Genomic DNA, 23669 nt, shown 5'->3' on the forward strand with positions numbered 1-23669 from the left:
ATAATTATCAAACCATTACTAACTGAAGTCCGGGTATAAAAGTTGAGAGGCGTACGAAGCCTCTCACAAACGTTCCTACTCGTTCAGGTTTCGAATTTTACGTTACAGCAAAGTAATATGATCATTCTGGCTATAATAATCATCCAATCTAAGCTGATCTGATAGATATGGTTATTCCCTACCGAAGTTTTAGTTTTCTCTTAACTTCAAAGTTGAGGATACAGCAGATTTTCGCTCTTTGTTGGAGTAGAAGGGGGCGAGGCTAAGTTTTGTAATACACTTGTTTCAGTGTGATAGCACAGCAGTCTAGAGGCAAAATTAAGTGGCTCTAAGTAGCTCTAATAGTAACTGAGACATAGACTCGGCTATTGATGCTGATCAAGAAGATATATGTCTACTTTATGGAGTCGGAGACGTTTCCTTCTGTGAGTTACATACATCCACTTTCGAGCACAAATACAATATAACCTATTTACTCTTCGAGTACCGGGTATAAACTAATATTTTTTCTTTGCTATGCCGACTATTTATAAGCCGAGGGGGTACTAATATCTTTGGAAGTGAAGAATAATAATTTTTTTTATTTGGAATCATAATTGTTTTATTTGATTATTTAAATTCCATTGATTTAATGTCGCTTGGTTGATTTTGTTATTCAAATATATGAAAAATGGTCGATTAGAAATTGTTTTATGTTAATTTTTGTGTTGCAATATCCACACAAAATGCAGCATGTCCAGTTCCGTTTGCTTTCTGCTCCTTCTAGGTCTTCTAATGACAATTGTAGCTGCATTCAATCAGATTGTTCTTAAATATTTGCATTGGTTGGTTTGGTTGTTTTATCCGTTTTTGTTTGCTTCCTCGATTGTGTAGATTTTTCGTGGCTTGTATTTTACTGATTTGTATGCTAGTCCTGAAGCGCGTGCATATACAATTTTCTTTCATATATGTTTCGTATGTTGACCGTTAAGTTATTGTTTTTTGTATTATTATTATAATTATTATTGTTAGCCAATACCGTTATTGATGGGCGGACAACCACAGGCAAATGCGGCCCCGCATCACTCCACATCCATGTTGGGATCGGCCGCACTCTGTGCATTGTTGTCCACGTCCATCTTTTCTCCGGCCTTGCCAGTGGGCTCGCCTCCGTTCTGCTCGGCATTCGTTTCGGCATCCTTGGGCGGTGTCGCCGTCTTGGCTGGAGCTGGCTTGGGTTTCGCACGGTTGACCACCGAGCTGACGCAGGCATTCAGGGACTGCACCTCAAAGCGAACGGCCGACAGCTGAACGGGACTGTCTGTGGTGCGTGGCGACTGCGTGAACTTGGCCAGGTTAACATCCAGCCATTTTTGGGCCTTTTCCGCTGCCTCCGAAACATTGATGAACTCGGTCTCCGTCAGGTGATCGTATTTGGGCAGCCCCTTGCGAAACTCTGCCACAGCCAGGCGGGCAATAGCAATGCTGCCCTTCAGCTCCTCAAACACGGCCGGACATTGATCGTAGTCGTTGGCCCGCTGCTTAATGGGATCCGTTTTCTTATGCAGTGCTTCCAAACGGTTGGCGTAAGTCTCACGTTCGCAGTTCTCGCCATCCTCGTAGAGCCAGTTTTCGAGATCATTCAGGTGCGACACAATTGCTTCGCGCTCCGACTCCAGCACAAACCGCTCCAAGGATCCACCCTGAATACAAAACCGAAATGTTAATCCAGAGCTGATAATGATAATTATGGACTAGTCAAATAAATACCTGTAGCTTGTTGCGCATGTCGTAGACAAACTCCTCCAATGCATTTCTGGCATCGATGCGCTCCGTCTCCTTCTGGTCGCTGCCAATCATTTTTGCCTCCTGCTGTGTGTAGTTGCTCAGATCTACGGGGCTGAAGCCGTGTGTGGACACCTCCAGAGGCAGCTCAGTGGCCTTTCCGGTTTTCTTCTTCTTATCGGACCCCTAACACCAAAGGGAAAACCAAATTGAATACCAATTTTATTCGTTGCAATAGATTGTATATAATCGTAGAGTTCAAAGTTCAAGTTTTCAATTTAAGCTCAAATAGAAAGAGGAAATCGAATCGCAGCAGCAACAAGAAAACATCAACAATAAAGCGAAGAGGAAAAAAACAGCTCCAAGCAACAGCCTACAATATGAGCAGCAAAGAAATCTTTGGGTATTTATGGGGTGGGGTGTATTATATGGCATATTTTTTTTATATGACACTCGGTTCGGGGATCGATTGGACTGAATTTCTGGGTGAATTAACAAATAATAAAATCAATCAGTGGTACGAGTATGTATGTAAATCGCTTCGGTGCATGTTAAAGCAACAGATAAATTGTGTAAGCATGTTTAGAGCTATTTTTCAGTTTTATTTTTATTTTTCAGTTGGGAGCACACAGGGTAGGCGGCTTATGAGCGGTCTTTTTCATTCGTTTCATTATCGGTGGCAAAGGATAAAGGACACAAAAATTTCAAGGCAATCAAATTTTCAAATGTTTTTGTGCTTTAGCTCTAAGCCGTCTTTAGATTTCTTTTCTTGTTTTCGGTAACTTTCGTTGTTTCCAATTTCTTGACACACAAAATATGGAAAATAACATTCTTATTTTGGAAACATTGTTTTGTGTGTGGTTTTTTTATATTTATTTTTGGTTGTTTAAATTGAAATTTGTGTAAATTTTTGGAAAACGTACCGAACTAAACCAGCCCTTGACCCGCTGTGCCCACCCTTGTCCGCCAGGTGATGAGGCTGTTGATGCATTATTATCATCCTCATTCTCATAATATGCCTACGAGAGAGCAAAAACGCGTGCGCGGTCGCGTTCCCAAACATATCCAAAACAAACAAACAAAATCAAATATTGGAGTGATTGATAGATACATCTATATAGTATATAATATATATATTATGGGTGATTGATATACATCAGATACTCATACTCATTCAAATTTGTATGTCTACAAAATTTAAAAAATAAACGATACGAGAGAATAATCGGTTCGACTTCTCAATGTCCAGTTGTAAAGTAATATTCAGTTGATTCTATAAATGTGGAATATCTTTAACGGGACCTTGAAAAACCGACCATAGATCAATTAACACTAATAACAACATCAATAGGATTAAGAAAATAACTACAAAATTATTTCATTATCAAGCCATCCATTATTTGCATTAGTGGGATGGAGCTTTTAAAGAGCTCCGACAAAATCTATTATCCGTCTATGTTTTTCAAAGTTAACAAAATACTGATATCCTACGCGTTCTCAATCAACATTTTAAGCCTTCTTGATATTCGCATGGACACAGTGGAGCATGCTGGAACGCGGAATGCCTCCTAACGCAAAGCCAGTCTTTTAAAACATTCTTGGCCATAAAAATGAAAGCCGTCTGCTGTTAAGATTTATGTAGAAATAAATTTAGAATCTCAAGACGGCATTAAATAAATCAACGTTGTCATCGATATTATTGCAGCTCTTGAGGGGAACAAAAAAAAAGAGTTGCGACATTTGTGAGACGTTTCGTACGCGTCACAGCTTTTATACCTGGTACTCAGTCTGTATATGTACATACATATATGCTCATTCATATTAATACATATGTACATTTTTTTTTTTGTGCCGTCTTTCAACTTTTATTTAAGATCTGTCTTTTTCGCAGACAATTATTAAATCTCCTCTCTGGGTACTTGGCAATCTTATTTCAGTTATCATTATTAGCAATTATCATTACTAGCATTTGAACCGCTGACGTTTGTTCGGTTCGGTTGTGGCAACCAGATGAGAACTTAACGCTCAGCACCATGGCTTGTGCCACATAAATCAATCATGTATGTATTTAATCTCATGATTTTTCGAATATTACATTTTTTCTACATCTGCTTTTTACACCTAGATCTACATATACTTCACTTTGTACACCAACACGCCCTGTTAGACAACCCCCTCACCAAGATCCACACACTGCATGAGGAAGAGTGTGGAATAAAGGAATGAGCAACAAATAAACAAAGCTGACGGAGGGGCGGGGGCTAGCTACTGCAAATGCATTTTGTCATTCTGGCTATAATAATGATACAATCTGATCTTTATGGCTATGGGGGCAGGAGGATGCGGGGCGAAATTTTGAAATACACTTGTAACAGTTTGATTTCGCATGAGTCTTCACACACAATTTGGTGGCTCTAGCTTTTATAGTTTCTGATATCCAGGCGCTTATCAAGACGGACGGACAGACATGTCTATATCGACTCTGATAATGCTAATCAAGAATATGTGGTCGGAAACAATTCCTTCTGTGCGTTGCATAGATCCACTTTTCCCTACAAATACAATATGACCTATTTACTCTTTGAGTACCGGGTATAAAAAAAAAGAAAATCTACATAGAGACGGTTTACGGCACCGATCAAACCTAAGGAAACCTAAATGAAAATTGAAAGAAAGTAAAGAAAAGAACGCCTGAAAAAATAAAACGGAGCAGACGCTGGCAACATTTGAGTGGACTACTTTGAAATTAAAATGTCGATTTGATGAAATGAGTTGAATTATGTTGAAACTGAACCCTAATTCTACAACTTGCAGCCGACAAAATGAGCCCAAAAAATACAAAAGGAAGCGGTTTGAGTGGCGAGTGACAAGATGCAGAGAAGGTTGGAGAAAAACTAAAACGGAAATGCAAAACAACTCCTAGCCACAACAGAAGTAAATGATGACGATGAGCAGGCGAACTGAGGAGTTAGATGTCAGACTTACCTCCTGCTGGCCGTCTGCGGACTCGGCCGAGTTGCTGGCCCCTCCGGCCTGTTCGCTGGATTTCTCCTCGCTGGCAGCCTGCTCTGCGGCGGCAGCGGCAGCCTCTTCCGCTTCTTTCTTCTCCACCAGAGTGGCCGAAGAGATCAGCACAATGCCGTTGTTGTTGATGCGCACCTTGAGCTTGACCTCCTGACCCTCGCCGCGCTCGTTGGGCTTCACATCTTTGACCTTCCATACACCAATTGTCTGATCGGGATAGGGGACCTGCTGCCCATAAACAATCGACACATTGAAGGGTCCGTTGCGGTTGATGGTCAGCAGGCGGCTGAATGGCGACGCATGGAACTGTGGGAAGATCTCAATCTCTCCCGGTCCGGCCGAGCCCTCGCTTTCCCACAGTACCTTCACGGCATAGTTCTGTATGTCGGTCACACCGAACTCACGGACACGCACAGCTGGCGACATGATGGCGCACTGGAGAGCGGCTCCACGCGACACGGCCTCGTCCTGGTTCAAAGTGGTGCTGGCCGGCTTGTTGAATACCTGCAACGAAGAAGAAAAACAAATGGTCAGACTGATACAGATTCAGGAAGGGATCAGGGATACATCACCTGCTCGATAAGCTGCTTGACGGATGGAATGCGAGAGCTGCCGCCAACAATCTCCACAGAGTGAATATCATCGAGCTGCAGCTTCGATTCGGCCAGCAGACGCTTGAAGGTCTGTTCGACACGGTGCAAAACGGGAGCGCAGAGCTCCTCCATTTGGGAGCGCTGCATGGACGAGGAAACATCGATGTCCTCCAAGAAGCATTCAATGTTCAAGGGCAATTTAGTGCTGTTTGCGGACATCTGCTTCTTCAGCTTCTCGATCTCCGTCAGCAGGCGGAGATTGGCTCGGGCATTGGTCTTGGCATTGATCTTATAGCGCTCCTGGAACTCCTTAGTAAAGAACTCGGCCACGGCAAGGTCGAAGTCCCGTCCACCGATCTGGTCCCAGGTGCTGGCCAACATCTTTAGCTTGCCCTTGGTGAACGAACAGGCACTGACCTGCAGTGCCGAGTGCCCAAAGTCAATGAATATGACGTTCTTTGGCTTTTCCTCGAACAGATCGTTCTTGTAGAACCCGTAGGCTAGAGCGGTGGCCGTTGTCTCATTCAACAGACGCAACACGTTCAGTCCGGCAATCTGAGCAGCATCCAGCAAGGCCCGACGCTCGGCGTTAGTAAAGAATATTGGGCAGGCGATGACACAGTCGTTCACCTGTGTCTGCATCGCGGCCGCCGAGGTCTCCTTCAGCTTGGTGAAGAGCATGGCCGTCAGCTGCTCGGGGCTGAAGTGCTGATCCTCCTCTAAGTAGTTGACCTTGAAACCGATGCTGCCATCGCCGCGCGCCTCCACGCGCGCTGGAATGCTCGTGAGTTCGTGTTGTACATGTGGATCGTTGAATTTGCGCCCGAGCAGACGCTTGAAGCCGCCGACTGTGTTTTTCATATTTGTCACCTGTTGATTTTTGGCGGCTACGCCAATGATTCGCTTCTTTCCATCGAAGGCCACAACGGAGCTGTCGGATGGGAGGTAAAACGGCTCTGATTAGTTCAAGTCAACAAGTCATATATGGTTAAAATCAAAGCAAAACGAACTCTCGATTTTTTTAAGTCTGTGTGTGCGTGTGTTCGACTGCCAAGAAGCGAATATAAGTACAGTCGAAACAACTTAAGAACGTCTAAGCTCAATTAATCAATATTGTACTCATTTCTCTTGAGAATTGTTTGCCATGGTCACCCTGTGTCTACGGTGGAACAAGCCTGGTGAAAATTCTAGTCTAGATTCCTCCCCTAAACAACCAACCACATACATGTTCCCTGTGCTTACACGTTTGGGCTCCACTGTATAAATTCGTCAGTGTGCTGTCCGTGTTTGCCGGCTTTGAGTTTATTTTTGACAGCTTTGCACACGTTTTTTCTCCCGCTCTCTCTCTTCTCCTCTTTCTTCTTGTACACTGCTCTCACAACAGCTGCTGCTGGCTTGCGCGGCTCGTTCTCTGCGAATAACACCTTTGATGTTGCCTTTCTTGACCGCATGACGCATGCATTGCGTTGTGTGTATGTGTGTGCCAAAAAAGTAAACTCAAATAAGTACAGAAGAGTGGAAATTGGGCCCACGCAATCACATTTAAATTAAAAACACATATCTAAGAGCGCATATGCATGAACCGGACATAAAAATATGTTTAGGCAGGGCAATAAATTCGAGTGCCTCTGCGTTGTGTTTTGTGTCATGACAGCGCTTGCTCCTCATTAAAATTGCAATTTGCAAAACTTTTTATGGAAGTGCAGCCAGCCAAATTTAGGCCTTCACAATCTGTCACAATTGCACATATAAATACATACTTATGTGTATGCTTGCACATACATATATGTGTCACATGTACATATGCCTATACAAGAGTATGTTTTCTGTATGAGCGTTACCAATAACAACCATGGAAATTTCTAGGCGCGCTCATACACACGAACACTCATACACACTCACTCGGGTAGAGAGGCATGACTTACAAATGCTACCTAACCTCAACGGCTGAAAGTCGAACGATTATGCACGGAAAGCTTATCAATAAATTGGGCTATTGTGGCACTTAATGTAAGCTCATTAATAATTATGATTTGGTTTATGGTACTCACGGCGTTGCACGTAGACTGTAGTCGTTGGCCAGTGTTTCAATGCCGCCAGACCTGGCCGCCGCAACATAGCAGCTCTCGTTGCCAAAATCGATGCCAATCACAGACATTTTGTATCCTTCGTCTGGCCCTTTTTGATTAAATTGATTTATTTATATTACTCGTATTTCTTTCACTTATTTGGAGTTTCTCCTGCTGAACGGAACGGGGCAGATCGCACTCTTAATTTTTCTTTGTTTTCCAGCTCGGGCAAACACCAATACTGCAAAGTAGATACGCAGAGAAACTAGGCATTAGATAAAATATAGAACACGCACGTGTCGTTTTAGTTTATATTTTTTCGTTGACAAATAAATCCAGAACGTTCGACTCGATGCACACTTTTCACATCAATTATGGATTTGGTTTTCCTTCGTGAATCGAAATTTCTAGTATCCGGCCTTCGGTACTCCCTTGTTCTAACTCGCAAAAAATATATGTATATTCAAGCGATTGAAAGTGGCGGTTTTTCTTTTTTTTAAATACTTTTTTACACAGATCGACTGTGTTTGGTGGCTATCGGGGTACGCACGCTTTTGCTAATTATATTATAAGTTTTTACCTACATTTTACAAACACACGTTTTTCTGCAATGGTTTTCGAATTAGTGTGACCGTGGTATGGTTGTCAAAAATATATCAAAATATCAATATATCGATATTTTTCAAAATAAAAATATATTTATATCGTGAGCATTCTATTTCTGGTGTTCGTTCGAATATTTTTTGAGTTCAAAATGTTTAGTTACATTTTTTTTTCTAATATTCAACATAAAGTACCTGGTTAATGCGGACTCATCGTCTGCGACCAACCAATTTCGCTGTAGCGATTAAATAACAAAACAAAACAAAATATATCGCTCTATTTTTTTTTGCCAAAATATCAATATATTGATATTTTTGTGATATTTTTTTATATTTTACGTTTGGTCATATTTATTTCGAAAAGCAACGGAAACGGTATGAGCTCCTTAAAGCCTAGTACCACTAACCACATAGTATAGGTGTTTATTATTATTTTTTTTTTTTTTATATTTAATCGCTACAGCGAAATTGGTTGATCGCAGAGATGAGTCCGCATTGACCAGTTACTTCAGTTTTGTGTTGAATATTATAAAAAGTTACTGAAAATTTTGAACTCAAAAAAAGAGTTGTTTGCCGAACGAACACTAGAATTAGAATGTGTTTATTATTAAAAGAAATTATTGAATGAATGCTCCCAAAAAAAATGTGACTTTTAGATGATATACAATCAAAATACCCTATTCGGAATATTAATTTTCTCAGTACAAGTTCTCGACTTAATTATTTCATTATTAGAGCCTTCAAATGGAGTAAGATCGGGGAAATCTCTCATAAAAATGTTACTTTTTCAATGTATTAGACCCACTCTTTGGGAAAACGTATATTGCCGATAAATTTTAAGGTAGGTTCTAATATTTTTGAATTTTTAAAGTTATTTTGACTAATTTTTATAATATTGAATGCCCTTTTGGCTAATATAAAATTTAGCCGTGGCCTTCCCGAACATTTTGACCAGCCTAAACTTATTATGGAACCTTATATTTATATAGTGAACCATAGATTAGCCTTTTCCAACCCATTCGGCGATTTTCCGAGCAGTTTTCCTTCCGTGTTCTATGTCTATAGCAAGCGTAATTTCGAAAAAGGGTTGCTCTCCTGGGGGGCATAAAAAATATTTTTGTTCTGTCTGGTATATATCCAGGCATCCATTGCATAAATTCGATTAGAAAAAGCGGGACTTTGAAAAGATTTTTAGAAAAAAAACGCGATTTTCTTTGGCATTTTTGCCCTGTCCCATTATGCGTTGAGTCTTAAGACATGACTTTTTGGTTTTAGGTTTTTCGATTTAAACTAACTGTTCTCACTAAAAAGTATGAGTTTTTGCTTATGATTTGGATACGTAATACTATAAAGTTGTATAAAAAACGGTTGGTTTAACGCATTTCTATATACTTTTAGAGCACATTCGTACAGAGGAAACTGCTGTCCGATTATGCGATGGAGCCACTGTACACAATCGCTTTTGGGCGACATGGCCTTATCTATTATCAATGTGCTCTGCCGCGGCGCTGCCGCTCACGTACACGCATGTTACAGTGATTCGTACCAAAACCAATGTATTTCGGGGTTCCGTTTTGCGTGCGTTTGTGTGCCGAGCCCTGCCATAAAAGGATAGATATGTATAAGTGAACAGACTGAAACGATAGCCAAACCAGCTGTTCGAGAGATAAGAAAACAAATTTGAAACGAGAAGGGACGTGTGAGACGCTTCTTACGCGTCACAACTTTTATACCCGGCACTCAGTACATTAGCTGTTATTTGTCAAATTTTAAATTTTTTCTTCATCTGTCATCTACATCTACAACACTTCTCACACCAACACGCTCCTTTAGCTCGCCCCCCTTCCCTAGACTTCCCACACACTGCAGACTCACGGCAGAGTCAGAGCCAGCGGCAGAGGCAGAGCCAGCGGCAGACGGCCAGTGTTTTGCTATAAGCTACGGGACGGGGTGGGTTTGGCCACTGAAAATGAATTATACCCGGTACTCGAAGAGTAAATAGGGTATATTGTATTTGTGCGAATAACGGTTGTATGTAACGCACAGAAGGAAACGTTTCCGACCCCATAAAGTATATATATTCTTGATCAGCATCAATAGCCGAGTCGATTAAGCCATGTCTGTCTGTCCGTCTGTCCGTCCTGATGAGCGCCTAGTACTCAGAGACTATAAGAGCTAGAGCCACCAAATTTTGCATCCAGACTTCTGTATGCTCACACTGTTACAAGTGTATTTTAAAAATTAGCCACGCTCCTTTCCGCTTCCGCACAAGGGCCAAATGTACAATTTTGAAGATAGCAGAAAACTAAAAACGCCATTCCGTAGGGAATGACCATATCTATCAGATCACCAAATTGGGATACGATTGGATCATTATTATAGCCACAATGAAGAAATTAATTTTCAGTGGCCAAACCCACCCCGTCCCGCAGCGTTCACACTCTGCTTCGCGCTATTTATGGCCTCTCCCCCTGACACGTCTCTGCCTTTGCCACGACTCTGCAGTGTGTGTCTATAGGGGAGGGTGGCGAGCTAAAGGAGCGTGTTGGCGTGAGCAGTGTTGTTGATGTAGATGACTGATGAAGAAAAAATGTAAAATTTGACAAATAACCGCTAAAGTGCAGATGCAGTACTGAGTGCCGGGTATAAAAATTGTGACGCGTAAGAAGCGTCTCACACGTCCCTTCTGGTTTTTCATTGTGGCTATAATAATGATCCAATCGGATCCCAATTTGGTGATCTGATAGATATGGTCATTCCCTACGGAATGGCGTTTTTGGATTTCTGCTATCTTAAAAATTGTAGATTTGGGAGGTTTTCGCCCTTTTGTGGAGTGTGAGTGTGAGCACGCAGAAGTATGGATGCAAAATTTGGTGGCTCTAGCTTTTATGGTCTCTGAGATCCAGGCGCTCAACAGGACGGACGGACAGACGGACGGACAGACAGACATGGCTCAATCGACTCGGCTATTGATGCTGATCAAGAATATTTCTTTATGGGGTCGGAGACGTTTCCTTCTGTGCGTTACATACATTCACTTTGTGCACAAATACAATATACCCTATTTACTCTTCGAGTACCGGGTATAAAGATAGAAATTTCAAAGACTTGTGCACATGAAATGAAATACATTATCTTGAATTGCCAATAATATTCTTTCTTCGGAGGTTGTGAAGATTCTAAAAAGATTCAACTCCTTAAAGGAAATATGAAAACGAAAAGAGCCGCTTTACGAGAATTGATTCATTTCATCAATAGCTTCTATATGCATGCAACTTTCCTGTAGATGACGCCTCGGGATGGTCCACCGTCTCCTCTAGAATTTGGCAGAGCCAGACTTAGCATTCGATCCCGACAGACGGTGGCCGCCAAGAGGCGTTAGGCCACCCGAGCTGCCAGTGCAACTCTCATTTACATACAAATTACTGGCCGCCATTCGGAGTTGGTTCAAACAATGCGAGATCACCTCATCCCGAGCGGCAAACACTGAGCCGGACAGAGCGTGCTTGCACTGGTGGGTGGCCAGGTTGAGTGCCTCCGCCAACGAGTCATCGGCATAGACAAATATTGGGAGCAACGGCCCCGAAAGGGGTTCGCTCAGTAGGGGATCCAGCGGGTTCATGGTCCGCAAAATCGTCGGCTCGACAAAATAGCCAATGTTGTCGTTGCAGGTGCCACCGCACAAAAACTCCGCTTCTTTGTTGGACTCCATTAGTTTCCGCAAGCGCTCGTAGGTTGCCCGGTTAATGACGGGTCCCATCTTGGTCTCCTTCTGGGTGGGATCACCGACTGTAAGTCGTTTTACTGCTTCGATTAGCTGTTCCCGCAGCTCGGTCCACATGGAGGATGGCACATACATGCGGGACAATGAATGGGAGTACTGTCCGGCATAGTTGAATGCTGCTTCCACGGTGGCCGAGCAGACGTCCTCCATCTTGGCACTGCTATGAACAAAGTGAAAGTTCTGGCTTGCACATTCGGCCACCAGGCGAGGGAAGCAGATGTACCGCTGCATCTTATCGCTCACCAGCTTGTGAATGTAACGAACGTCTTGGGCGCTGCCGTGGCAGTTGACTCCGGCAAAGTGTACGGCATCCGTGATGGTGTCTAGGAAAAGTCTTCTATTGGATGGCACAAAGTTCAGCACGCCCTTTGGCAGACCAGCCTCCTTGAAGGCCAGGTAGACGAGGTAGCTTATGGGGGCCACTTCAAGGGTAGGGTTCCACAAAACTGTGTTGCCCATGAGCATCGGACACAGAGCCAGACTGGCGGACAGGGCGACCGACTCGAACGGCGCTATTGCAGCCACAAAGCCATCCATGGGAAACACGCGCTCTTCGCCCTGGTTCTCCAAGCGCAGCTGCGATAAACGCTCCAGGTAGTCGGCATTGGCTCTAAGAGACGTGACAAGGCGCCAAATATCCTTGCCGGCGTCGACGCTTGTTTTTCCCTGAGCCAGCATCAAATACATCCGCATACGGGACCTATCCGCCTCGATTATGTCTGCAGCATGCCTCCAGATGGTTAGACGGTCCGCCACGGTGACAAGACTCCAGGTTCCCTGAGCCCGTAGTGCCGCCCTGATCGCACTCTCAATTTGGCACCGGTTCGCATAATATATGTGGGCCACCGTCCGCTTCAGTTCTTGGGGACAGGAGAGCTTCTGGTTGTCCATAGTGTACATCTGCTCGTCGCCCACGACAGTGGGTACCTGCAGGGGTTTTCGGTCCATCTGGAATGCGGCATGGTTGGTCAACAACTGCTGGTTCATGTTCATCCTGGGCTCCCCGTCCTTTGAGTTCACCGCGTCTGGACCACCGGACACTTTATCCTTTTCCAGAGTCTTGATCACTTCGCTGCTTAGCCCGTCTGCACCCATTCGACGACGTAGTGGAGCTCGGTTGAGCCCCAAAAAACCAAACCTTGGCATTATAAACTCTTACAATTTCAATTTGATGCTTTCAACAGGAATTTTTAATTCAAATTCGCCAGATCCGTATGTGTGTGTATAGTGTGTGAACAGTACGTTTCGCAATTTTAAGACAGTTGTGGGAAAGGCAGGTCAGACTGACTGAGACTGTGTGCTCCAAACTATTAAACATGACTGTTAAATTTTCAAACAAGAGTAAAGTTTTTCACAAGTGTCTTATGGTCTGAAAGCGCGTTGCTCAGGCACTGGGGTGGGTGTGGCATGCATGTTTTTTGGGGTTCAAACCAAGTGCGCGAAACACATTGTAAGAAGGAATGGATCACAATATCAAATAGTTTAGAATCACAAATTTAGGACTAGGTTGGGTTTGTCTCCGAATTGGAGCATTATACATAAGGATACAAGATCCATGCCATTAACGTGGATGATGATGAGTGGAGTTGGTTTGGGTTGGAGAAGAATTAGTAGAAGTACTTTACGACTAAAAAGATATCTCCTTTAGTATTCCCTTTCTTTGCAGAACTCACTTTAGATATGTTATCGAAATTGGTTGTCGTTGTTTTCGTGCCGTGCCTCTCTCTTGGGCATTTCGTCAAATTGATTTGAAGGTAACGCGTTTCTAAGGTCACTAAGGTGCTAAATATGCCGAGTACTACATCTAAGTCCATCCAACGGGGGAATGCATCGTGGGTGTGGGGGTTAAGTCCGTGCTGCTCCAATCGACTCTTGGATTGCAGGTTTCGTTTCTGGGTAAATACTAAGCAGTCTTGCGGTCCCATCGTTTTCACTGTCTTCGTGTTTGTATGCTTAATGTTATACATTACAGCTGCGCTGCCAGGCCCGAGGCAGATATGTTATCCCCTGCGCCTGCCGTTTTTCTGGCCACGCGACAGACCAGCACGGGGGCCACACAGATCTCAACCTTAATGCGCTCCAGTTGGCGACCATATTGTATGTACTCCTTCCAGCAAGGAACCGGACTGGCCGCGCCGATTCGCATGCGTGGCGCATTATCCTGCATGGATGTGGCGAAACTGTCGTCCAGCACCTGAAGCACGGACTCCGGATTTATCTGAAGATGAAAATTAGGCTTTAGTTCAAAGGAGAATCTAAGAGGCGCTGAATGGGAACAAACTTACAAACTGCGATTTGCAGACGTAGCGATGAGCGGTCAGGGCCGCCTTGGCCGCTGCAGCACGCGTGTTTTTCCACTGCGAGTCGGCGATGGTCAGGATCGCCTGGTGGGCGAGTGTGTGCACATGAAGTCGCGAGATCTTGCGTCGCTTGGGGTCGCTACGGCTCTCTACGCTGAAATCCTCCATCAAGTTGATGAAAACTTGTCGCATTTGATCGAGTGTGTGGGCAATGCGTGGATTGGAGTCGGTTGCCAGGGTGGTGCGGTCATGGGTAAGAACCTGCTGCAAGTTGGAAAGCTCCTGCTCATTCATGCCGAGAGAGTCTACATACGGAAGGACAAAGTGACGCAGCTCCTGCAGCAGCTTCAGCTCGACATAGGAGGCCATCTCAAAATGATTCCGTGTGTCACTGGGCTGGCTGGTAAGCTGCATTTTCACTTGTTGCAGGCGCTTCTCTCGCTCGCCCGGGTTAAAACTGAACATGTCCATCATCTGGAGGCCACTAACCACTAGCAACTGGGGTTGGTAAACCTTCAAGGCATTCGTCATCTGCTCCACCGCCCTGATATGCGGATTGTTCTTGTCGCTGTGCAGTATATAGCGGTTAGCACGCGGTGCCACCAACAGACCCCAGGCATCGCCCGCCATGTACTCCAGTATTATATGTATGTCATCGTCGGGGATCTCCTCGCCTGCCAGACGAATCTCCTTGGGCAGCAGGGGGCGCAGTCTGAGAGAGATTAAAAATGAGCTACAGGTTTATTTCAGATGAGAACAAAAATACTTTTTGGACATGTGAGCGCCCAGTAAGACTTCGGCTCCCTCCATGAAAAATCGCACAGCCATCAGCGGAGCATTGCCGCCCATGTACCAATGGATACGCTCCTTGTCCATCACCTTGGCATACCCAATCAATTGTTTAAACAATGTTCCATTGGCCATAACTCGCCTGCAGGAAAGTTGGTTTAGGTAAAATGCTCCCTATCCGAATAAAATTCCTACTTACTCCGCAGCCGCTCCGTTTTGAAAGTAATAGGCAAAAGACTGAAGCAGCTCGTCTTCGTTTTTGACGACGTCCCTGGCGGATGTTGTCACTTTGGGAATCCGCCCCTTGTAGAACCTGTTCAGGAACTCCGTGGCGTTGATCTGCAAATCTGTGCAGGCTCCGTACCCTATGGCTACCTTTGGGGCAGGCTCGTATGCTGGTCTCTTCAGGCTGCTCTCGATGGCCAGGAGACCGGTAAGCAGCACTGTGGTCCTATTTAGAGTCTTCAGTGTGAGGAACGCCTGCCAGATAATCGATACAAGAGCCGTAAACACCGAGCAGCCCGTCAGCCAGCCCATATACCGCAACGCCGTCATATTTCGGCCGCAAAAACTTGTTAAAAGTTTGACCGAAAATGTTTGCTGGCTTGTGCCCTACCGCTCTGTGGCGTTTCTTTCGCTCTGATGGTTTCCGTATACCCTTTGACCTTCAAGTGCATTCAGGGTATATGGATGCTGATGCAGTTTTCCACACCGTTAGCTAATGCCTATTTGTCTGTTCTATAATGGCTTAAATTAAATAGTTAAAAATGTTGTTATTTTGTGTCTGTTGAACGTGTGTGACCGGAATTATTAATAAAATATACCGCCTGACCTTCAGACGTATACCGAAATATACATTTACATTTTTAGATATACCGTAGAAATACAAATTCGAAATTATGGTCGTATGACACTACAGACCCAATGTGGTCTAAGTTTTCTGCGAAGAGAGAGAGAGAGTTATTAAGATTCAAAACTAAAACTAACTAAATTAGTGTTCATAGTGTTCAAATGCAATATAATAACGAGAATTTCTGATAAGTTTGGTCCAAAAATGTCTGTCTCACGGGTACAAAAATTCCTTGGTTTTTAACATATAATTATATATATGTACGTTCGCCGAGATTTAATATTTTATTTCAAATTTTTGTTATAAGGTTAAGTATTCTAGAAAGATTTTGTGGAACAACTTTTCATAAAGCACAGTATTCAGATGCTTTCAGATTTCGCCCTGCGCTGCCCAGAATGACCAAAGTGGACAAAGTGCATGCTCTCTGGGTACACTGTTTTGCGATTGTTTACAAAAGAAAACCCGTTAAAACTTAAAATCTTTTATGAAATCATGAGGAGTGTGTTATTTCAGAGTGGATATGGAGCGGACAGAAATGCAATTATTATGTATTTTATCTCCTTATAAATTTATAAAACGATTATCGAGTATAAAAAACGTAAAAGTGAATTGATGTTATGCATATAATGTAGATTAGTTACCTTTCAAATAATTAGATAGAAATATCGATGCAGAAATACTTGGAAATGAGTTTGATTTGACATTTAATTTTGGCCTGTGTCGACCTCGTCAGAGATGTGAACATATATAGCTTTCACACATGTACAGAAATGTTTTAAGTAAATTTGATAAACTTAAAAATACGTACAGTAAAATATAAGACGTTGTTTGTAAGATTATTAAGTTTTTTCCGAACATAGAAATGTATAACAAACTTTTAAATTTTACTTTTTGTACAGTTTTAAGAATTCTTTTGTAGAGTTTACCCAAAATCTCTAGACTATTGTTGGCTTAAACTAGTATCAGTTGATAATATGATTCAATGTGATGAAAAAATAGTAAAATACCATTATTCTTTGCTTGCTTTATTTTTTTCAACTATTTTAGTTTTGATGTTTGTCCATATGTATATATTATGATCAGAAAGGATATCTAAACCTAAAATCAAGTCTTCTTCAATGCCCGGAGTTTATAGATCACCACAACTAATGGGACCAATTGGCTTAAATCCAAAAATGATGTAGATATATATGTATGTAGCTTCCCACATAGTATGTAGACCTAACACTGCAGATCAACAACGAAGAAGACATCGACTGCACTGCTGATGCACTAGATTCTAGTGACTAGAACGATAGGGACGAGATGGCCATACATATGTATGTCATCTGATCTCTCAGCTTTATTTAACGTGGCGGTTCCTGAGGAAGGTATTTCAACCACGGTGTTGGGTTTTCCAGGATAAGAAGCTATATAAAAGATATAGCGACTCAGCCTGGTTCCAATTCGAAAGTATGCTAGTCGGGCATACTTTCCCCCTTGGATCTTCCGATCCATGGGTCACGGCACCCGGTTGAGAGACGAGAAGGGCAGTCGTATATATTGCCATCTTTAAAGCAAGGTCTTAAAGATACTACACGATACTCACCAAGTCTCTTAAAAGAGAAAAGACGACTCCCAATAAATTGTCAAAAATCAGCCCAAAGTACCCACGGCCCATCGAAATCTCAGCGCTCCAAGAGCGGGGGGAAAGGGGCATTTGACCCGGGCGCCAAATTTTAGTTGCGCCTATTTAGACCCAAACCAACTCAAGTTAAAACATATTAAAATTGAATACAATTGAATGAATTAAGAACAAAGTAAACAAAAAAGGTTATGTTTTTTCAGAGTAACCGTATATTGTAATCGTATTGCAGAAAGAACAAATATGGCAAATTCTTTGGGTATTGAAAGTACGTCGGAGAGTTGAAATCGAAAAATAAGATTGTCTCCTTAAAGCAGATGATGAATATGCCAATGTAACACAGGAAAACAAACTTCGGATCTCGTTTTAGAGGCAATTGATCTAATCATTCAGCACCTACAATGGCGATTTGAAGCTCTGCATAAAAGGGCGAAAGATTTAGAGTTTCTATCAGGCTTAAAAATAAGAGCCACAACAGATAATGAGCTTAAAAAACCTTCGGAAAATTTGGCCAGAAAGTATAGTGAAGTATATGAAGACTTAAGTGCAAAAAAAATAAAATAATGCATTGAATCCGAATTTTGGCAACCTGCACCATCTTGAGATTCTCCAGCTAATACTAAATTATAGTTTGACACCAGACTATAAAAATTTGCATACTTATTTTATTTTATCTTATTTTATTGTATTTGTGCACCAAGTGGAAGCATGTAACGCACAGAAGGAAACGTTTCCGACCCCATAAAGTATAATATATTCTTGATCAGCATCAATAGCCGAGTCTGTATGGCCATGTCTGTATGTTCGTCCGTCTGTCCGTCTTGTTTGTCGGCTAGTTCTCAGAGACTATAAGATCCAACTGGGCCGGTGTCTCACCTGGCGCACGCACATAGAATACAAGTACACTAGTTAACGCTCGCTGTCCTCTTAAATTGGGTAACAAAGTAGTTCGGTACAACTTCGTGCTGAAACCAATCTGCACCAATGTGCAGAAGCAATTGGGAGAACGATCACTGGGGCAGAGACTTGAACACTTAAGAGAGGAGATACTGGAAGAAAATTTAGAACATCAAACAAAGATCGCTTACCATCAAAATCCCCGTGCAAGATCTCTGCTCTGAGTTTGCCAGAGATGGCTGACTTCTTATAGGGATAAATTAGACTGAGGTACATGAGCAAAATGTTCACTAAAATGTTCCTAACGTCCCGCATATATGAAATTGACAATTGTTCTCGCCACTCGTGATCCATACCAGACCCGCATCCTATTCCAGCAGGTGCTGCATATAGCAGGACTCTTTTGGAGTCTGACCATTGCTACAGGCCAACGGAGGGCCTGTTGTCATCAGCTCCTTCTCCTTTTCCTGCGGTATTCAGCTATACTCTTAAGTAGGCGTGGAATAGCACTGATATACTGGTATTGGAGATTCTCCATTGAGTGCAGGCTGACAATCTTTCCCGTGTTGCTCTAATAGACGGTATTGGTGTTTCAGCTTAGTGCTTCTACCCAGCTCAAAAGTGCTATTAGTCGAAGAGCTGTAGGACTATTTGTGTAAAACAGAAGTTCATCAACTACAAATGTGTACATATATCCAATTTATATTATAAATATATTGTACATAATTGAAATGCAACGTCCGAGTATCATGCTGAATGAAGTTGCGCCATGAGACTAATATCGGCGAAAGGTACTCGAAGAGCTTCCATAACATCTCATTACCTTTTGAAGAGACGACGTTTCAACAAGCAGTCTTCATGCGTCACAGCAGCATCTTTTCAGCTATTCTGTTTTATACCCTGTTTTATACCCCCAGCGGGTAACGAAGATCTTTATAATAGATGAAGTAAAAAGAACCACCACGAGAGTACACTTTTAAATCATTCGCCAGACATGGAAAAAGTCGGTTGCATCCGACCACTAAATAAAATTGAACGAGTATCTGTGATTGAAAGGGTATTTAAAGCCTCGACACTCAGGGTTTCTCCCTTTCTCTTCTGATTTTTACGGTTCCTTCTTGTTGCTTGGGCCTGTCGATTTTTATACATAACAAGTTGTTGCGTGTTCCTTCTGCTTCTTCTTGTTCGTTGTTTCTCTCTAAATGTTGTCATGCCGTTATTGTTGGATTGACACAAGGTTAATCAATATTGCACTAGGCATAGATGTGTCTTGACTCCGGAGGGTGTGTGACTTGTATAGGAAGTGTTATCTGCGCGTGTTTGAGGTGGGGTTTGGGGATATATGGATATTAAGTACTAGCACGATATTAAGTACATTTGAAGTGCAAACTAATTACATTGTATAGATAATTTTGAATAGACTTCCCTACAGATCCTATCTAGTTCCATTGCCCATTACTTTTTGATTTACACTCTTTTGTCGCTAATGCAAATGAAAATGTATTCATTCCTGTTTTATGGCCCTGCAGCTTATATGTATAAAAATCCCCATCCCATCCCATCTCCATTCGCATGAGCCAATTAGTGTCTATAAATTACTTCTGATGCCTGGACCAAAGTCTGCCCATTTCTATTTATAACAGTTTCGCTTCAAGCTTCAAGTCTTGAATGTCCGATTTTATCCCGTAACACGGAGAAGAAGACACGAGACACACGATGACTTGTCGTTTGTAGTTTAGAATCGGAATCACTTGGTGGGGACGGGGACCGGTCAGAGGCCATCACGCATGACAAGTGTATTGCCTGGCTCTATCTCTGTCTGGTCTGGACACTATTTTTATCAGCTGAACGAAAGTGAATATCACAAATTTAACGCTTCTCAGTCCGTCTCAGCATTAACCGGCTGGTCTGGGGCGGTTGGTGTGTCTGTCTGCCCCTCTGTCCTTTCGTCTACCAGTCTGCCTGTGTGCTTGTCTGTCTGTCAGTCTGTACGAGTGTGTTGGGGCTCAGACAGCGCCAATACTTGTTGTTGCTGTCCGGGCATACCTGGTGCTCGTATGGGACTAGGGTATTTTCTGTTCGTGTGAATCCATGTAACAGATTTAACGAAAAGAACGTAGATGGTAATGATTTTGCCATCATTAATCTGTGATAAAATATACATTTTTATGTATGTATGTACATATGTATGTACATATTTATGTCTGTATGTTTATTCGGGATGTCCTATTATTCGAGGTAGCCGCTAATTTTATCATTATTCCTTCTCGAAGAATTTTAAAGTTTTTATTCGTGGTATCGGCGGTATTCGGCAGTCGGAATGCTCATACTCAACGGCGTTCTTGCTTGTCTTACTTTGCTTTTGTTCTTTTTCGCGTGTTTCGTGTGCGATTGTTGTTGCTGTTTTGTTTTAGTTGTATTTTATTTTATTCTATGCGTAGTTCGCCGTCCGCCGTCCGCAGTCCGTTGGGGACTATCCATATAAAATCAACATAATCGGAAATTCTACCAAGCAGTTGATTCTAAGCAATTGACGGAGCCGGACGCTCACTCCGCCTGGCCTGGAATATTGATAATTTTGTTCTTTCGCTCTCTCTCTCTCTATCTCTCTTGTGTAATTGTGCAATTGGTGTTCTTGTGACAGTTGCAAGATTTACACCGAAACAGAAACGCGGTATCGGATCGGTATAGGGATCCGTGAACGAAAAGTGATCGTAGACAACGATTTTATCTATAAGGTAAATCTCTCTCGTGGTGATAACTATAGTTTGCAATCTGCGGATATAAGTATATACATATGTACATATATGTGTAGAAATGTATAGAAATGTACAAATGTACGAGTATGTGTCTGCGTGGTGTTCTATTTGTCTGCGTTTGTTTCCTAAGTCTTTTGTTTCGCCTTTCTGCTCGCTTTGTGCTGAAAGGAAGCAGTTTCGCTTAGTTAAATGAAATCAAAATTTAAATCAATCTTTATCACAACTGGATTTGGCACGCTCTCAAGCGTCTGTCGTATGTACAGCAAGCTCTGTTTCGGTTTCCCTATTCATCGACACTTCCGCCTGCAGTCCAACATAATTTATATAATTTGTTGGTAAGTCTGTGACTTAATAGTTCTGCGCGCAAGATCAATATCAATTAGATGATAAAAGTGAATAAGGAACCCAGCTAATACGAGTAGCTAGCTGGGAGAAGAAGATGTGCTCAAATTCACGTAATTAGCCCATTTTAGTTGTCATCGACAAACTATCTTAAAATAAAACAACATCGCACATATTCGACTCGCAGCTAAATGGATTACTCATATCATTATTTATGCATGTATAGTTGTCAGAGAATTTTTACCAACGCAATAAATTAGCATAATTTAGTGAATATTCTTTAAGTCCAAAATGTTCAAATTTGTCGGTCCAGCTGTCTGTAGAGACGCAAATTCATTCTAAAGAAGACAAAACAAAAAACAAATCAGAAAGGTGAATAAACTGAAGATGCCTAGCTTCTGTGTAATGCCGGGCCTAGGCTGGGGAACTGGTTCACACTCGAGGACGTCACCAAAGAAATCGAGAGTTCAACCGAGATAATACGAGCCCCACAGACCTCATTAGCCACCATGTACATACATACACATACTCACACATACTCTGATCCAAATCTCACTCTTTCGCTTCCCTCTTTGTGTAGCTGTCGTGTAAGATGTCATCGCATGTGCCGCCAGTCTTTGCTCTGATCTTCCTGATCTCTCTTGGCTGTGTGACGTCACAGCGCACGTCATTGGATGTGGCTCTGAGGAATGTCTACCGTCCGTTGCGTCTACTTGGCCTTGCCTTCACAGGGAGATCTGGCGACGATATACAAAACGTGCAGCGCGTGCGCAATGCAGGGGTAACTTCAAAGATCCGGAGTGAATCAACACTCTCTTTACTACTAGGAAAATTCCTTTTCCCTTTTTATGTTAGAAAACCCAAAAATCGAATCCGCGGACTCGGGCCTTGCTGCAGTTCTGTGATGCCGAGCATGGGCCTGGAAGACGCAGCGAAGAGCGACCGACGAGTGTGCATCGTTTGCGTCCTGGGGATATCGATGTAATCGGCGCCATGGGCGATTCGCTTACAGCTGGCAACGGCATTTTTGCCACAAATCTGCTGCACGTGACCGTGGAGAATCGCGGCGTGGTGTGGTCGATTGGGGGACAATACAACTGGCGAAAGTATCTGACGTTGCCCAACATTCTCAAGGAGTTCAATCCGAATCTGTATGGGTACGCGATCAAGGATGGCATATCCACCGATCGGTCATCCCGCTTCGATGTGGCCGAGCTGGCAGCCATGTCCAGGGACATGCCTTATATGGCTACGGTTCTGGTGAAACGAATGCAGCGGGATCCTAACGTGAACATGACCAGGGACTGGAAGCTGGTCACCCTCTTCATTGGGAACAACGACTTCTGCACCGACATCTGCTACTATCCGGAGCCGGAGATGACGGTTAAGTGGCATGAACAGAACATGCTCAAGACCTATCGTTATCTCCGGGACAATGTGCCCCGCCTCATGCTGAATGTGGTCCCTGCACCGAACCTCCGTTTTCTCACAAACCTGTCGGGGCTCCCATCCGCCTGCTACAGCACTCTGCGCTTCGAGTGCCCCTGCCTGATGGGAAAGGGCAAGGGACGCTTGGACTACCTGGAGGGTATCATGAAGCGTTGGATTGCAAAGGACTCGGAGATTGCCAGCAGAGAGGAGTTCAGTACGGAGGTGAGAAAGCATGAAAAAGAGCTTCTTCCTCCACCATTTAGTTTTAATGGTTCCAATGCCCTTTCAGACCTTCACAATCAACGTGCAGCCGTTCTCACAGTTTCGGGACTTTCCCCGCACTCGCTCCGGCATGACCGATACGCGCTTCTTCTCCGAGGACTGCTTCCACCTCAGCCAACGGGGCCACGCCGCTGCCGCCAACTCAATTTGGAACAATATGCTCGAGCTGCCGGGCGAGAAGAGCGGCTTTGCCACCCAACTCTTTGAGACTTTCCACTGTCCCACCGAGCAGCGCCCATTTCTCATAACCCGGGAGAACAGTCGTCCGGACTTTGTGATCTAACTTAATGTGCTTTGAGCTCTGTGAATTTCCTGTGATATCTTGCCTAAGTCTTTTTTCCATATTCGTATATTCTATGTACATACATATATACTTTTAACTTGTATAATACTTTTATTTGTAGCTCAAATTAGCGCCTTGATAAATGTAACTACGTGTACTCGATGAGAAATTGCACCTCTTTGAGAATCACTAAACTAAACAAAATGATATTAATAATCTATGATCGGAATGGCGATGGGAATATACAGAAAAGTAGAAGAGTAGCGGCGGAGCCTA

The 23669-nt window shown here is 43.1% G+C and overlaps 4 protein-coding genes across 6 annotated transcripts; 1 reads left to right on the forward strand and 3 right to left on the reverse strand.

Annotated features, from left to right (window-relative positions):
• Positions 1-805: 805 nt before the first annotated feature.
• LOC117894871 (heat shock 70 kDa protein 4) lies at positions 806-8077 on the reverse strand. Of its 3 annotated transcripts, XM_034802135.1 has the most exons (7): positions 8035-8077; positions 7433-7691; positions 5361-6312; positions 4750-5292; positions 2688-2783; positions 1750-1950; positions 806-1682 (listed from the first exon to the last, which is right to left on the reverse strand). In XM_034802135.1, the coding sequence occupies exons 2-7, from the start codon at positions 7537-7539 to the stop codon at positions 1062-1064; spliced, it is 2520 nt and encodes an 839-aa protein (XP_034658026.1). In that variant the 5' UTR covers positions 7540-7691; positions 8035-8077; the 3' UTR covers positions 806-1061. The 3 variants fall into 3 exon arrangements, with proteins under 3 accessions (XP_034658026.1, XP_034658028.1, XP_034658027.1); XM_034802137.1 differs by lacking the exon at positions 2688-2783 and having other exon boundaries at positions 8035-8074; XM_034802136.1 differs by lacking the exon at positions 8035-8077 and having other exon boundaries at positions 7433-7726.
• A 3236-nt stretch (positions 8078-11313) lies between these two features.
• On the reverse strand, positions 11314-13561 carry LOC117894119 (delta-1-pyrroline-5-carboxylate dehydrogenase, mitochondrial). The gene has a single exon (XM_034801001.1). It carries the CDS (start codon positions 12980-12982, stop codon positions 11369-11371), a length of 1614 nt encoding a protein of 537 aa, XP_034656892.1. The 5' UTR covers positions 12983-13561; the 3' UTR covers positions 11314-11368.
• A 140-nt stretch (positions 13562-13701) lies between these two features.
• LOC117894120 (ADP-dependent glucokinase) lies at positions 13702-15734 on the reverse strand. Its single transcript, XM_034801002.1, has 4 exons — positions 15125-15734; positions 14903-15067; positions 14122-14848; positions 13702-14054 (listed from the first exon to the last, which is right to left on the reverse strand). The coding sequence occupies exons 1-4, from the start codon at positions 15478-15480 to the stop codon at positions 13803-13805; spliced, it is 1500 nt and encodes a 499-aa protein (XP_034656893.1). The 5' UTR covers positions 15481-15734; the 3' UTR covers positions 13702-13802.
• A 5068-nt stretch (positions 15735-20802) lies between these two features.
• On the forward strand, positions 20803-23606 carry LOC117894710 (phospholipase B1, membrane-associated). Its single transcript, XM_034801891.1, has 4 exons — positions 20803-21034; positions 21978-22178; positions 22253-23050; positions 23118-23606. Exons 2-4 carry the CDS (start codon positions 21990-21992, stop codon positions 23391-23393), a joined length of 1263 nt encoding a protein of 420 aa, XP_034657782.1. The 5' UTR covers positions 20803-21034; positions 21978-21989; the 3' UTR covers positions 23394-23606.
• The last annotated feature ends 63 nt before the right edge of the window (positions 23607-23669 follow it).

Source organism: Drosophila subobscura, chromosome J, assembly GCF_008121235.1.
Source record: "Drosophila subobscura isolate 14011-0131.10 chromosome J, UCBerk_Dsub_1.0, whole genome shotgun sequence".
NCBI lineage: Eukaryota > Metazoa > Arthropoda > Insecta > Diptera > Drosophilidae > Drosophila > Drosophila subobscura.